The 13271-nt window shown below is 35.1% G+C and overlaps 2 protein-coding genes across 4 annotated transcripts in view; both read right to left on the bottom strand.

Moving 5' to 3' along the window:
- Window positions 1-6444: 6444 nt before the first annotated feature.
- On the bottom strand, window positions 6445-7989 carry LOC110112332 (sufE-like protein 1, chloroplastic/mitochondrial). The gene has a single exon (XM_028695230.1). It carries the CDS (start codon window positions 7883-7885, stop codon window positions 6635-6637), a length of 1251 nt encoding a protein of 416 aa, XP_028551063.1. The 5' UTR covers window positions 7886-7989; the 3' UTR covers window positions 6445-6634.
- A 3191-nt stretch (window positions 7990-11180) lies between these two features.
- LOC110112331 (DNA-directed RNA polymerase I subunit 1) overlaps window positions 11181-13271 on the bottom strand; it is a 112413-nt gene continuing 110322 nt past the window's right edge. For all 3 annotated transcript variants that reach the window (XM_020844523.2, XM_020844525.2, XM_020844524.2), the window contains exon 23: window positions 11181-11873. In XM_020844523.2, the coding sequence (XP_020700182.1) occupies window positions 11337-11873 (537 nt within the window). In that variant the 3' untranslated portion in view covers window positions 11181-11336. The remainder of the gene's footprint in view (window positions 11874-13271) is intronic.

Below are 13271 nucleotides of genomic sequence, written 5' to 3'. Positions count from 1 at the left end.
ATTTCTCTTCTCTCACATCCTCAGTGGCAATTATGAGTGCAAATGCCATCGGTTGCGAGGGAAAACCAATGATTGGGAAGTGGGGAGTTGCATGTGCTTCCAATTCTCAATTTTATTTATTTTAGGTTCAAATGTAGAGAAATAATAAAATCTAATTTATTTTATATATTAAATTTATAAATTAAAATTTTAAATTAACTAAACCCTAATTTTTTAAGCTTGCTCCTCTTGCAAACTGCGCAAAGATGCACCTTAAGGCAAGCTTCACTCCCATTGAGGAATACACCTTAGCAAGCCAAGGTGAGGTGTATGCCTCATGGAATTTTTTTTCAAAATTGCACTTAGGCGCAATGTTAAACAATGTAACAATTAACCAACAACTTATTTTTCAGTAAGTTAACATGTATTAACTGTTGAATAAAGAAGAAAGAGAGTATTGTTTATTGTGATTTTGAGAGCATTGAACATGGCCAATAGCAATGCCACCTCTTTAAAAAATTAGGGAGAGAAACTGACTATTAGCGAGGGAAACTGATCCCCACACAAATAATCATCTTCCTCCTTAATCCCCTTGCAAACTTCATGTTTGTATACTTGGTTTTCGAGAGTCAGGTTTATTGCTTTTGAGAGAAAGATCCTGGATCTCAAACATGTTCTTTATAAGTGGTTGAACATCTAATGAGTCGTGCTAGGAGTAGCTAGCTTCTCACTTTTAAGTAAAGGTGTAAGATTTCTCTATTACCTGTGAAGTAGAGAGAATTCTACGTCTTCTATTAACAAAATGAGAGGATAGTGAAAAAGTCCTAAGTGAATTTGGAGAGTAGACATAGGTCTTTGGTGGACCGAATCTAGATATATTAATTTGCACTTTCTTTTCTCTTCCTGTACAATTTTTATTTTTACTATCTAACTTATCGCAATCATTTATGAAAATTACTTGAATATATCTTGAATATGATTGTTTATGATGAGGTCATCGATCAACGGTTCAGACACGTGTATCGCCGGAAGCATAATCTACATACTTCTTCGCCTAAGCTAGTTGATAACTACGAAATTTTAATGATTTTCTTGCTATCGCCATAAGTTATTAATTGTAATTTCTTTGCCAACTCAATTTTAATTTCTTACGTAGCTCCTTGCATTTAGTATCACATCAGTTTATGATAAATGATTTAAAGAAGTTTTTTGAGCAAAAAGATTGTGATCTCTTTGCAAAAGTCATTGCTCTGATTATAATCTGATTAAAAAATTTTTGAATCCACCTCTACATGTGTAATAGTCCCGACTAAAAAAGTTTGTGTTTTGATTTGCATTTCTTTGAATAATATTTTTAAAATAACCAATTCACCTCCTCTTATTTGAGTAATTATTTTTAGTACTTACATAATTATTAAATATCACTTTAGAACTCTATAAGCAAATATCTAGACCATTCAGTTTCAACTTAAGTTAAACATAGAATCATTTGCTTATTTCCTGATATTTTGTATTTCAAATTACAGTGATAGGATTAAGTGTATTTTAATATAAGACTTCACCTGTTTGATATTTGAAAAGAGCCTCACTTTTATAAAATCTTGTTAAAAGTGCCATTTTGGGAAGAGAGAAGGGGGTTATAAGAAAGCAACTTTTCATCATCAAGATTATTTCCAAGGTGTGATGTGATTTGTGAAAGAGATTTTTTTTTGTCCGTTCTCCTCTTCCTTTGAATCGAGCCTCCTCTTCCTTTGAATCGAGCCTCCTCTTCCTTTAATTTCATTTTAGCTCATTGTCAGATCATTGGTAGATAAATTGATGCAGGACTAATTAAAATGATATGTTTGTGACTTCATTTTAGACTTTGCACAACTTGTTAATTAGAATAAGTTCCGAATAAAATTACTAGCAAATATCCACGGCGAATAAAACAATTAAGGAGTTAATCTTGCCTAGGTTAAATCACATGCGCCAAATGTTGAACGTTCAAGATAATCAAGAAAATAAAGGCAATGCAAAATAGTAGGCTTCAAGTTAATCCCTACTCTAACAATGAGACGTAGGATGCATAGAAGATTACACTCAATTCCTACAAATGACTAGGCTTGGCAAGAGCGATTGAAAGAGCTTTTGTGATTACAATCAACCAATTGAGAATTTGGATTTAGAAGAAATTGAATGCAAGTAAAGAAAGGAGAAAACCTTTGTTTAAGGAGACGTAGAGATCCTCCACTCAAGACATTTGAAATGCTCTTCAATGGTGCTGTAGTGAAATTGGTCCAGCGGAAACTGCTGGACAGCAGCTTGACTTGGTAAAGCAGTAGCTTGGAGGCTTCAAGTTGCTGGAAGAACAATGTTAGCTGCTGGAATTCTCTGGCTGAAACCTGAGAAGGCAAGGTACTCAACGTCCCATGGAGTTTGGAGAGAGATCTAGCAATCGGGCAAGGTTTCCTGGAGGCTGGCAATAATAGGAATTGCCTTCAAATTAATTCCCGATTAATGGGACCTTCTCTGGGAATTAATTAAGCCGTAACTTGCTCAAAGGCGGCTAAGAGAAATAGCTGAAATTTGGAAAAGTTTCCAAATCTGGGAATTAATTAAGCCGTAAATTGCTCAAAGGCGATTAAGAGAAATAGCTGAAATTTGGAAAAGTTTCCAAATGAAGTTGAGCAGGAAATAGGAAATAAATTCTAAGCCGTCTCTATAGGGGCTGGCGGCAATGATAGTCCACTGATCCTTGGTGAATAAAGTTTAAGAGCTTCCTAATTTGAATTTTAAGATAAGGAAAGAACCAATTGAATCCAAGTTGAATTAAAATTCAAATAGGTTTAATTTTGGTAACTTTCCAAAAATAAATTTTGGGTAGATTTGGAAAGATTTCAAAATCAAACTAAAGGAGTTTGAATTTTAAATCTGTCTCAAAATAGACATCCAAATTAGGCAATGGGACTCCATAGGAGAGGGGGTGGAGGAGGAAAACGGCGGCTAGGTGGTGGTGGCCGGCAGCAATGGGGTTCGGGGTGGGGTTTTGGCCGTGGGGTGAAGGGGAAAGGGAGGGGATTTTGGTGGACTAGAAACCGGCGGCTAAGTGATGATGGGAAGGAGGAGATAGATACAAAGAACGAGGAGAAAACATGATAACGAAAGAAACCACGAACCCGACTTATCTAGGTTGGTGGGTACGGCGCGAATCTTCCTCTCCTAGGAAGCTCTCTCCATTAGAATTCTCAAGCTCTCAATGCTCATGCAAGAAGGAATTTTCATAATCAATCATTCATTAACCTCAAAATAATACAAAGGGGGCTTTAAATAGCCTCATACAAAAGACTCCAAATAAAATGACACAAATACCCTTAGGCTTACACATGACAACTCCCATAAAAAGGGGTACAACAAGAAATAATAAAACACACATAAGCAAATAATAAAATGCATGAAAATAAAATACATCGACTCAAAAATATAAAGACTCGATCGTGGCCGTAGATCGGCGGCCACGTCGCTGGTAAACTTTCCATGATGATCTGATGTCCCCATCATAAATACTTCTAAATTTATCTATATCTATTGATCAAATATGGTATTTATTGCAAAACCTTATGCCTTATGTCTGTTTTGTTTTGTTCGTTTAATAAATTCAAGTTGTACGTGTTGAGAAGTGTTATTTGAGACGAAGTTTGGCTTTGATTTTATACTTGTCCAAGCAAGTCCAATTTATTGCAAACTTGGCAAATGCATTCAACCTTTTTTCAACATCATTATCCTTATCCTAACCATTTGCAATCAACTTTATGAATCTCATTTTTTGTTCATGCTTGTTGAATGTTGCCTGAGGTCATAAACATATTCTTCGCAAATCATTTGAACAAATTCTATCCATACCATCTAAGGTCTATCACTTTTCTTATTGAATCATCTAACACTAATTTTAACCACTTTTCTAATGGGTTCATTTACTACCCATCATTTTACATCTTCAAATAACCAAAGTTCTACTCTAAATTACATTCTAATAAATAAACGAATTCTCACAATGGTATGATGTAAATTCAAGCAACATTTGGGCTCTTCACACAATATAGGATTTATAATGCTTGAATTGAACGATATAGACATATTAACAAAGGAATTCCGTTATGTGATACTTGCTCAGGTGTTCCATTTCCTTCATTTTCCATCTAATATTTTTTTGTTTAACATTTTATTAAATAAGGCATTTATTATTAGGGCTGTCAAAAAAGTTTGTCATTTGTAAATAGTTCATGTTCAGCTCGGTAAGAAGCTCATATTCGATTCATTCGTTAAATAAGAGAGCTGATATTGAATACTTATTTTGAGCTTGTTTTCTTAATGAAATGAAAAAAAAAAAAAACAAAGCCTTATTGGAGCATGTTTGGTTTGTTATTAGCTCGAAATAAATGAATATCTATAATGATATATTGTTAATCGACATTTTTTTTATTTATTAATTGATTAATGTATAAGTAGGATAATTTTATTGTATTCAACTCATTATATATTTATTCTTATTTATTTGACATTAGCATGTGTCCGGCTCGAAATCAAATAAGCCAAACACAAATACGACATTCACAAACAATTTTAAATACCAAATAAATCCAAACAAATAAAGTTCTAAGGAGACGAAAACCAAGACATTGCAAAAGCTCGCTCAAGCTCGGCTCATTTATAGCCCATCTCTTAACTGCAATGTTCATAACGCTAATTTGCATAGAAATATAAGAATCTTCTAGCGTCCAAAACCCTTCTCCATGCTCTGCCATTCTTTTTCCAATCTTAGCTATCTATTTCTTTCAACTCAAGTCATTTTCCCATAGTAAAGGCTTTGAGCGTGATTGACGACAAGCAACATTCGACAAATCCATCTCACAGTTCGTCTCAACTACTATTATTAATTCTCCATTTGCAGCTAAGCAAAACCCTTATGTAAGCCCTTGTGCCAAACCTAGAGCCGTTGAAATTACCATTCTTTGATTAGCTTCAAAATTTTCCGATGCGATCTGATAAGATTCTCTTTGCATAAAACTTTCAAACATTGAATACTGTTTTTTTAATGGTAACATTGCGATGTTTGTTTGGATTTCTATTGATAGCTATGTTTCACAATCTATTTTAGCATCTAATCTTCCAATTTTCTTCTCAAAGATTCTTCTTCTTGAATTTGTTTACCCTAAATTCTTCACAAGATTGTTTTCTAGCATATCATTTATATTGTTAAGGACTTATATATGTAAGTATAACATCAAAATATTTAGGCCCAAGCAGCATCAAAGACCAAGAAGCCGATCAATTTCAACTTTTACTCTACAAAAGAGGTTAAGAAGATAAGCTTAAAGGCAAGCACCGAGGCAGAACTCCTTGATACAAAGGAACAATTAGTTCCGGATGGATTGTATGACCTAGCTTTAAGTCCAATCAAGGAGCTCAATAGGTTATTTCTTCCTACCATTAGCATCTCTCAAGTGCTATCATTCTTTTTGGTTCTTTTGAGTTTTAAACTTTTTTTGGGGAAATGCATTAATGATCTTCTAACCATCGCTTTCATTTTATATCAAAATTAAAGATGCATTGCTCAATCAAGCTCGACTCCTTTACAACCCCATTTATTACAATTTAGTTTTACATTTAGTTGCATTAACTTGGAAACATGCATTTTGACTATAATAAATAAATGTAGGAGTTCAACAGCAACATAAAGCCTTTATCCCACTATGTAGGGTTGGCTACATGAATCTTTCTTCTCCATTGTATCATGTTAAGAGTTAAATTCTCATTTAAATCTAATAAAGAAATGTCATTTCTAATATTTTCTAACCAAGTCTTTTTAGGTCTACCTCTACCTTTCTTAACATAAGCAAATCCAATACTTCTACTTTCATAACCGGGTCATCGGAAGGCCGCCGTTTTATGTGACCAAACCATCTAAGGCGACTCTCTCTATTCTCATCTTGTATAGAAGCTACTCAAACCTTTTCACATATATGCTCATTTCGTATCATGTCTCTACGATTAAAGCCACTCATCCACCTAAGCATTTTCATTCGATAAGTTTTACGCTGATTGTCGACTACCTAACACAACCCTCGATCAAGCTTGGCTCATTTACACCCCCATTTATTACAATTTAGTCTTACATTTAGTTGCATTAACTTGGAAACATGCATTTTGACTATAATAAATAAATGCAGGAGTTCATTCAATTAAAATAACTATAATGGTTTTTGTAACACTACAAAAATACATTTCCTTCCATATATCCCTATGTCAATAGGAAGGTAAAGTCAAAGAGAAAAGCAAGTTTAATTATGCTAAATTTCATACCCAAAAAAATGGAAGTGAAATTACATAAGTATTGCTCTCTAGTTTGACATCATGGATTGGTCTCATGTCAAAAAATTCAGTAACCATTCATTAAAAATGACAAAAGGCTAATTGCTTTTCTTATTAGCAGAAAAAAAAAACCGATAGCTTTATGATAATCTTAAAAATAATTTATCATTGACTACAAACATGCCAAGATAAGTTCTGCAAACAAGAAGATGCCAACAGCAACTGTATGTTCAATAATATTAATGTATGCTCAACCACAAAAACAGGAAAAATAATGGAAAGAACCTTTATTATTCTCATATATTTAGCTAGGCCTCTTGCTTTCAGAAGGAGTCTTGGCCACAATAGATAACGAATGCAATCCACTTTGCAACTCATCTTGCAGCAAATCATAAACAAGACGATGCCTCTTCACCATACTCTTCCCATCAAACTCCTCTGAGACCACTCTGACCTTAAAATGGGTCTCACCGCTTGTACTACCCTGTATACCTGCATGCCCAGCATGAAGATGAGATATATCCTCCACAACCAACTCCACAGGGGAAAGGGCCCTTTCTAAAACCTTCTTAATCCTCTCTCCTCTTGTTCCACCAACAATATTCAAACTTGAATGGTCACCATCAACATTTTCATCTTTTACACGCCAATCGTTATCAATCCTTGCATCAAATTTTTCCTCTAAGGCAATACCTCTGTCATCCACACTCTCAATTTCAACTTTCACATCTTTGTCCTTTGAAACTGAATATTCTTCTGCTCCAGCACTAGAACCTTCAATTTCCTTCTTGGATTCAGCGTAATCCAAAGGTCTCCAACCATTCACATTCGTCGTCAAGTTCTTCTCTTCATCATCTAAATCAACATTTTCTCTCAAAAAATGAAGCTCCCTAGCCTTCTTCTGCATAAGAAGCAGCATATTAAGAAATCCATTGTTTCTCGATGGCGTCAGACCATGTTGCAATCCAAGCAGAAGGATGAATTCCCGTGGCACGCTGGCAATCACTGAAGCAGGAGATCCAGAGAGACCGAGCACCAGTAGAGCAGCGAGCCCTCTGGTGAGAGCGGAATCGGAATAAGCCTCGAAACGTACAGCGGCGGGATCGGTAGGATCAGGGAAAGCGCGGACCCATACTTGGGAAACGCAGCCGTGAACGCGATGATCATCGTTCCTGAAGCGGGGATCGAGGGCCGGGAGCTGAGAACCATAGTAGAGTAGCTGTTGATACTTAGCCTTGGGTTCATCGCCAACCGACTGGAAGAGCGATACTATTTCACGGAGTGCCGGTGGAAGCAGTTTCAAAACATCGTCATCAGAAGAAGGGCTGGAACCAGAACTGGAATCTGATTGCTCCTGTTCAGAATGAGAGTGGGGTGTGAAGAGTTGTGAGGACGAAGGGGCACAGAGGCGATGGAATGAGATTGGACAGCGGAAGAGGAAGAAGTGGTGAGGGGAGAGCAATAAAGTTTTGTGAATTGTTTGAAATGGCTTACGATTAGGGTTTTGAGAGAATTTGGGAGAGAAGAGGCGGAGCGAAGTGGAAAGAGATGACATCAGTCGATGAGGAAGAGAAACGCGTATACGTATGGAAGAGGAATGCCGGAACAGCTAAAGAAGGGCGAAGGTTTTCTTTTCTCTAAAAATATCCAATTTGTTTGCTTAATTGAATGAGAAATTTGACTCTTATATGATCCATCAAATGTCAAAGATAGGTTCATGCAAGTGTTTGATAGGAATTTTTATTTGGTCCGGTGTCCTGAACTAGCTCAACGTTTCGATGTTAGTAAAATATTGCCACGTGCTCTTACTCTTTACTGTGCGGCCCGAAGACCGGACCCGGAACGGACCCGAGATTGCTATGTATTGGCTGATTTGTGCAGACTAGGGTATTGCTAGGTATTGTTCGATATTGCTCGGTAATAACGAGAAATATCATTCTGTCAAGACTAATACCTAGCAATACCGAGCAATACCCCGGTTTTGCTTTGCATTGCTCGATATTGCTATGTATTGGTCTTGACAGAGCAGTATTTCTCATTATTGTCAAGCAATACCTAGCAATATCGAGCAATACCTAGCAATACGCGAACATAGCAATATCGGGTTCCGGTCCGGGTCGGGTCGTCGGGCCGTGCGGTAAAGAGTAAGAGCACGTGGCGACATGTTATTAGTCTCTGGATGTAGAGCTGCGTCTGGTGTCCGGACCTAATAATCACTTGTTTGATAGGGGTTATTTGAAGATTAAAAAAAAAAAACAACTTAAAACCTATTCAAACACCTCATCAAACCTTCTTTAATGCATAGAAAGTAGTTTAATATCATTCATTGATGGCTTTGTTTGGGATGACGTTTTTATTGCATTTTAAAAAGGAGTTTTAGCACAAAAAAAATTGTACTAAAACTCTGTTTTAAAAAATAATAAAAGAACCGTCCCAAACGAAGCCAAAATGTACAAATATATTCGCATAAAACATTCTTTAAAAATTTTACAAAAACTTATTTGAACACATAATCAAACCTTCTCCACACATCTTCAAAGATAATTTCACGCAGTCGGTGGAGATAGGCATAACTAAGTTTTCAAATATGTTAGGGTCCAAGAAAAGTTTAAGTACATGAATATGCTTGAATAGAGACCTTAGAAGTCATTTTTCAAAAATTAAAAAAATTTCAATTACATTATCAAATAAGGTTCTTATAAGGCAAATATTTTGCAGTAATATGCTAAGTACTATCACAAATGTACAATAATCCATGAACAATATCATAATTTTATTTTTGCAATAACATGTTGAGTATTAAACACAAGAGTATAATAATTCACAAATATGATATAGTAAGGTTCTTATAAGACAATGCTATAAATTCATCCACATCATCCATATTATATCATCCATTATTTTAATAAAAGAATAAATATATATGATGAACTTATTTAAAAATTCAATGAATTAGAACTAAATTATAAACTAATTGGGCATATGGCTATATATTGTTATGGAGAATATTTATACATAAACAGTCCCTAAAGAATTGTATGTGATCATAAATAACCTCCAAAAGGATTTTATATTTTAACGATATATCATACAATACCCGTTGTCCCGAAATTCAGTTAATTAAGATTCATTGAGAGGATGTTTGGTTGATTAAAAAAGAAATGCAGTGTAAAATTTGGGTTACCTAACATGATCATAACACTTTTTGTCAACTAGAGAAATGGATGAAAATGACTTGAATCTCTCTCTCTCCACTTTCTCTTGGCCAAGTAAAGATGGAATGGGGATGGGATGGAAGGTGATGGTTTTGATAAAATGGAATTATATATTTTTATTAAAAAAAATGAAGTTTCAGGCCTAGCATCACCCAAAACCCTAGCACCACTCCCTCAATTAATTCCCTAAAAATTTGAGAGCTCAAACTTACGGCGCCGCCCATTCCAACGCCGCAGCAATCTCAGACCAAAGTTTGAAATTTTCAGGAAATTGAATTTAGAGTTATTGCTTATTGGCCTATTATCAGAAAAAAAAAAATGTACAATTAGCTATTTCACATATGTTGATTGTAAGTTAAGTGTGTAGCTATAATCATGTTACATGTTAGCTTATTTTTCACTAAAAACACAATAATACATCTAATTTCTTCACTTAAATTTTGTTTATATTATTTACATTACCATGCATAATAATTTAGTTGTTTTCAACAATATAACTACTAAACCCAAGTATCATACATGTATTGATCTATTTATCATTAAAAATATATGCTTCATATATATTAATTTTAAGTTAAGTATGTTGCAATGAACTTGCAAGATAAAAGCTATTTTTAACTAAAAAGACATAGCACATCTAAGTATTTTATGTATATCATTTTAGAATTAACTACATTACCATGCATGCAAATATAATGACCAATTTAAGAAAAAAAAATATAAGTGCATATCTCATTATTATAGATATATCTAAAAATATTAATTAATAATTAATATTATCATTGTCAGGTCTCAAATTCTGGACGAAAAAAAAAATAGAAAGTTGAGTTAGAAAGTAAACACAAAATTTGTGAAATAATCACGATATGACATGATTAAGTGCTCCAAATATAATACTTTTACATCAACTATGAACATGAAAAACATGATCATATATAAGCACTCCACTTATATTTCTTTGAGTCAATTATAGTATATATCTCAATACAATTTTTGAAAATATAAGCACAAAGGATCAATCTTTCAACACCTACGACAATATTTGATTCATAAAAATTCATAAGAACAATTATTTCACCTATATTAAAAAATTATTATTACAAAATTGAAAGAAAGAAAACAACACTGGAAAATAAAAAACCTAAGAAATTAATACAATAATACAAAATTAGGGACACTTGCTCAAAGAATTTAGGGCAAATGCAAGAGCATCATTTTACTTAAATTAGGATCCCAAAATAAAATAAAAACAATAATTAAATAAAAAATAGCCTCCTACAAATTCCAACTTCAAAATATTTTGTTGCACTAACCAGATTAATTAAATTATAATTATTATGTACTGATATATTAACTAATCAAATCATAATGAATATTAATCAAGTCAATATTTTTAATTAATTAATACACTAATTTTTTTGTAATCATTAAATTATAATTAATATTATTTTGAATGAATGTCTATTAATTAACACTAATTATTACAATTAATAATAAATAGCCTAAATAAAGGTCATCTATAAAATATTATAAATTTCCTAATTTAACAGCTAGAAAATAATGAGGACCATTGCTGTATTTTAGAGTAAAAATTAAGTTTTTTTTAGTTGGAGATGCACTAAAGACGAAGAAAAATGTGATAGACTTTCCTCAAGAGACTTGCATTAAAATTGCTTAAGAAAAAGATAATAGAAAAGCCGCTGTCTATTGTTATTTCACTCATAAATACAAAACAAGCTCTGCCATAATTTTACTTCTCTAAAAATAAATAGAGAAAAACCATTAAACTTATCATAACTGTATGTTCTGCAGCAAATCAAAGCCACCTGTACCAACCTTCACTATCTTGCCAAGGGAGACACAAGCTGAAGGTGAGTCCATGGTGTCCACATAACCATGGAAAGCAGACTCTGAGATGGTGTTAGTCGCGGTCTCGAACGACATCGTACAGAAAGGAGAAGTGCTGTACTTCTGCATTCCAAGACGATTCAAGGGACGATACTCGCCATTGCAGGTCATTGCATCTGCAATCAACATCAAGTGTCTTATGTTGACCTGAATGCCATAAGCATCGAAGACGCCCTTCACCTCATTTAAGATGGTCGCTCTTGCAGCTTCCACACCATATGTTTTCAGCATTGCATGAATATCGTTTGTGACAATCTTATTGATATCAATGTATTCATATAAGTTCAAGAGCACATTCAAGTTCACCCCTGCAGTCTGGAGCGAGAGGGGATCGCCGCTTAGCTTTGGTTCCACCACTGAGCAACGCTCAATGTTCTTGCATGCCTTGACGTATACACGCTTGGCCGTCTTCAGAGCAAGCTGCAGGAGAACCCAATGTTATGAAATGGGACAAAAAAAAGAGTTAAATTTTAGAAATTCTTATGTCCATTTACAAGATGAGTCACAACAACAACAACAACAAACCTTTGTCCCACTACGTGGAGTCGGCTACATGAATCATTCTTCGTCATTGTGTGCTGTTAAAAAAATCATTTCTAATATTTCTAACCAAGTCTTTTTAGGTCTACCTCTACCTTTCCTAACATAAGTCAAATCTAATACCTCAACTTTTGTGTAAATCAATGTAGGAATTGCGATTGAAAATTAAAATGAAAATTATTCAAAGCGTTGTCAAACAAATTTTATTACCAACAAAATAAAGGATTAAATCGTTCTAGGTAATTAAATTGCTTAGGCGAAGATTTGCTTTGAGATAACCAAACAATTCATAACATTCAAAGATAAAAGAAATACTTAAATGCTCATAACAAAAATCCCACAATTAATAATAAAGAAGTTCACCTTGAGTACCCTCTCTCTCTCTCTCTCTTGTTCACTCTTGGGCTTTAGCGGAGAAGAAAGAACCATGCGAGGATGAGGAGCACCACTACGAAGAAGGCAACGAAAGACTTTGTTACCGGAGAGGTATTCAACGGGGAAGGTGGTGGCGGATGGCGTCCAATGATCGTCCAAGTGTAACCACGAAATTGTCGGTCGAAAATACTTGCGAGAATCGGGACGACTCGCTCCAAGTACTCTTCGATTGTGACGTCGTCTTCAAATCCTACGTCGAAGCAAGAAGAGCGTAAGATATCAATGCTCCCGTCGGCGTGGAACACTAATCCCCACTCAAGCTCCGGATCCGCCATTCAACATCGAGGAAGGGCGGGGAGATGACAAGGGAAAGTGGTTGGCCGTGAACTAGAGAAGAACAAGGGGAAAATCTGAATTTGATTTTCAGATTTTTCTTTGGTTGGAGGGAGAGATTAATTGCAATGAAAACCTCCCAAAATTTGAATTAGGAGAGGCGGGTATTAGGGAGGGAAATTAAGAGGTGCCTAGGTGGCAAGGAGAGAGAAACGGCTAGGTGTGAGGGGCCGGCCAAGCAAGGGAAGAAAGAGGGGAGTTTTGCTTAATTAGTGGGCCCCATGTCATTAATTAAAACCTGATTTTAATTTTCAGATTTTATTCAAATAGGGAGATTTGAAATTTGAATTCAAATGGGATGGGATTTCAATTAAATCTATTCCTAAATATAGGGGTTTACTTTAGGAAAGAAATAATGAATGAATTAATGGCAAGAATTCAAAATTTAAGAGGGAGTGGGCGGCGGGATCTCACCAGGGGAGAGGCGGGTTGGGCTATTGAGTGTGGCGGCCTGGCTGAGGCCGGCGGCTGGCACAGCTGGCGGCAAGGAGGGCGGGTGAGGGTGGATCG

The sequence above is a fragment of the Dendrobium catenatum genome, unplaced genomic scaffold (assembly GCF_001605985.2).
Source record: "Dendrobium catenatum unplaced genomic scaffold, ASM160598v2 fragScaff_scaffold_621, whole genome shotgun sequence".
Taxonomy (NCBI): Eukaryota; Viridiplantae; Streptophyta; class Magnoliopsida; order Asparagales; family Orchidaceae; genus Dendrobium; species Dendrobium catenatum.
The sequence above is the reverse complement of the archived record's forward strand: the minus strand, read 5'-3'. Positions and strand labels throughout refer to the sequence as shown.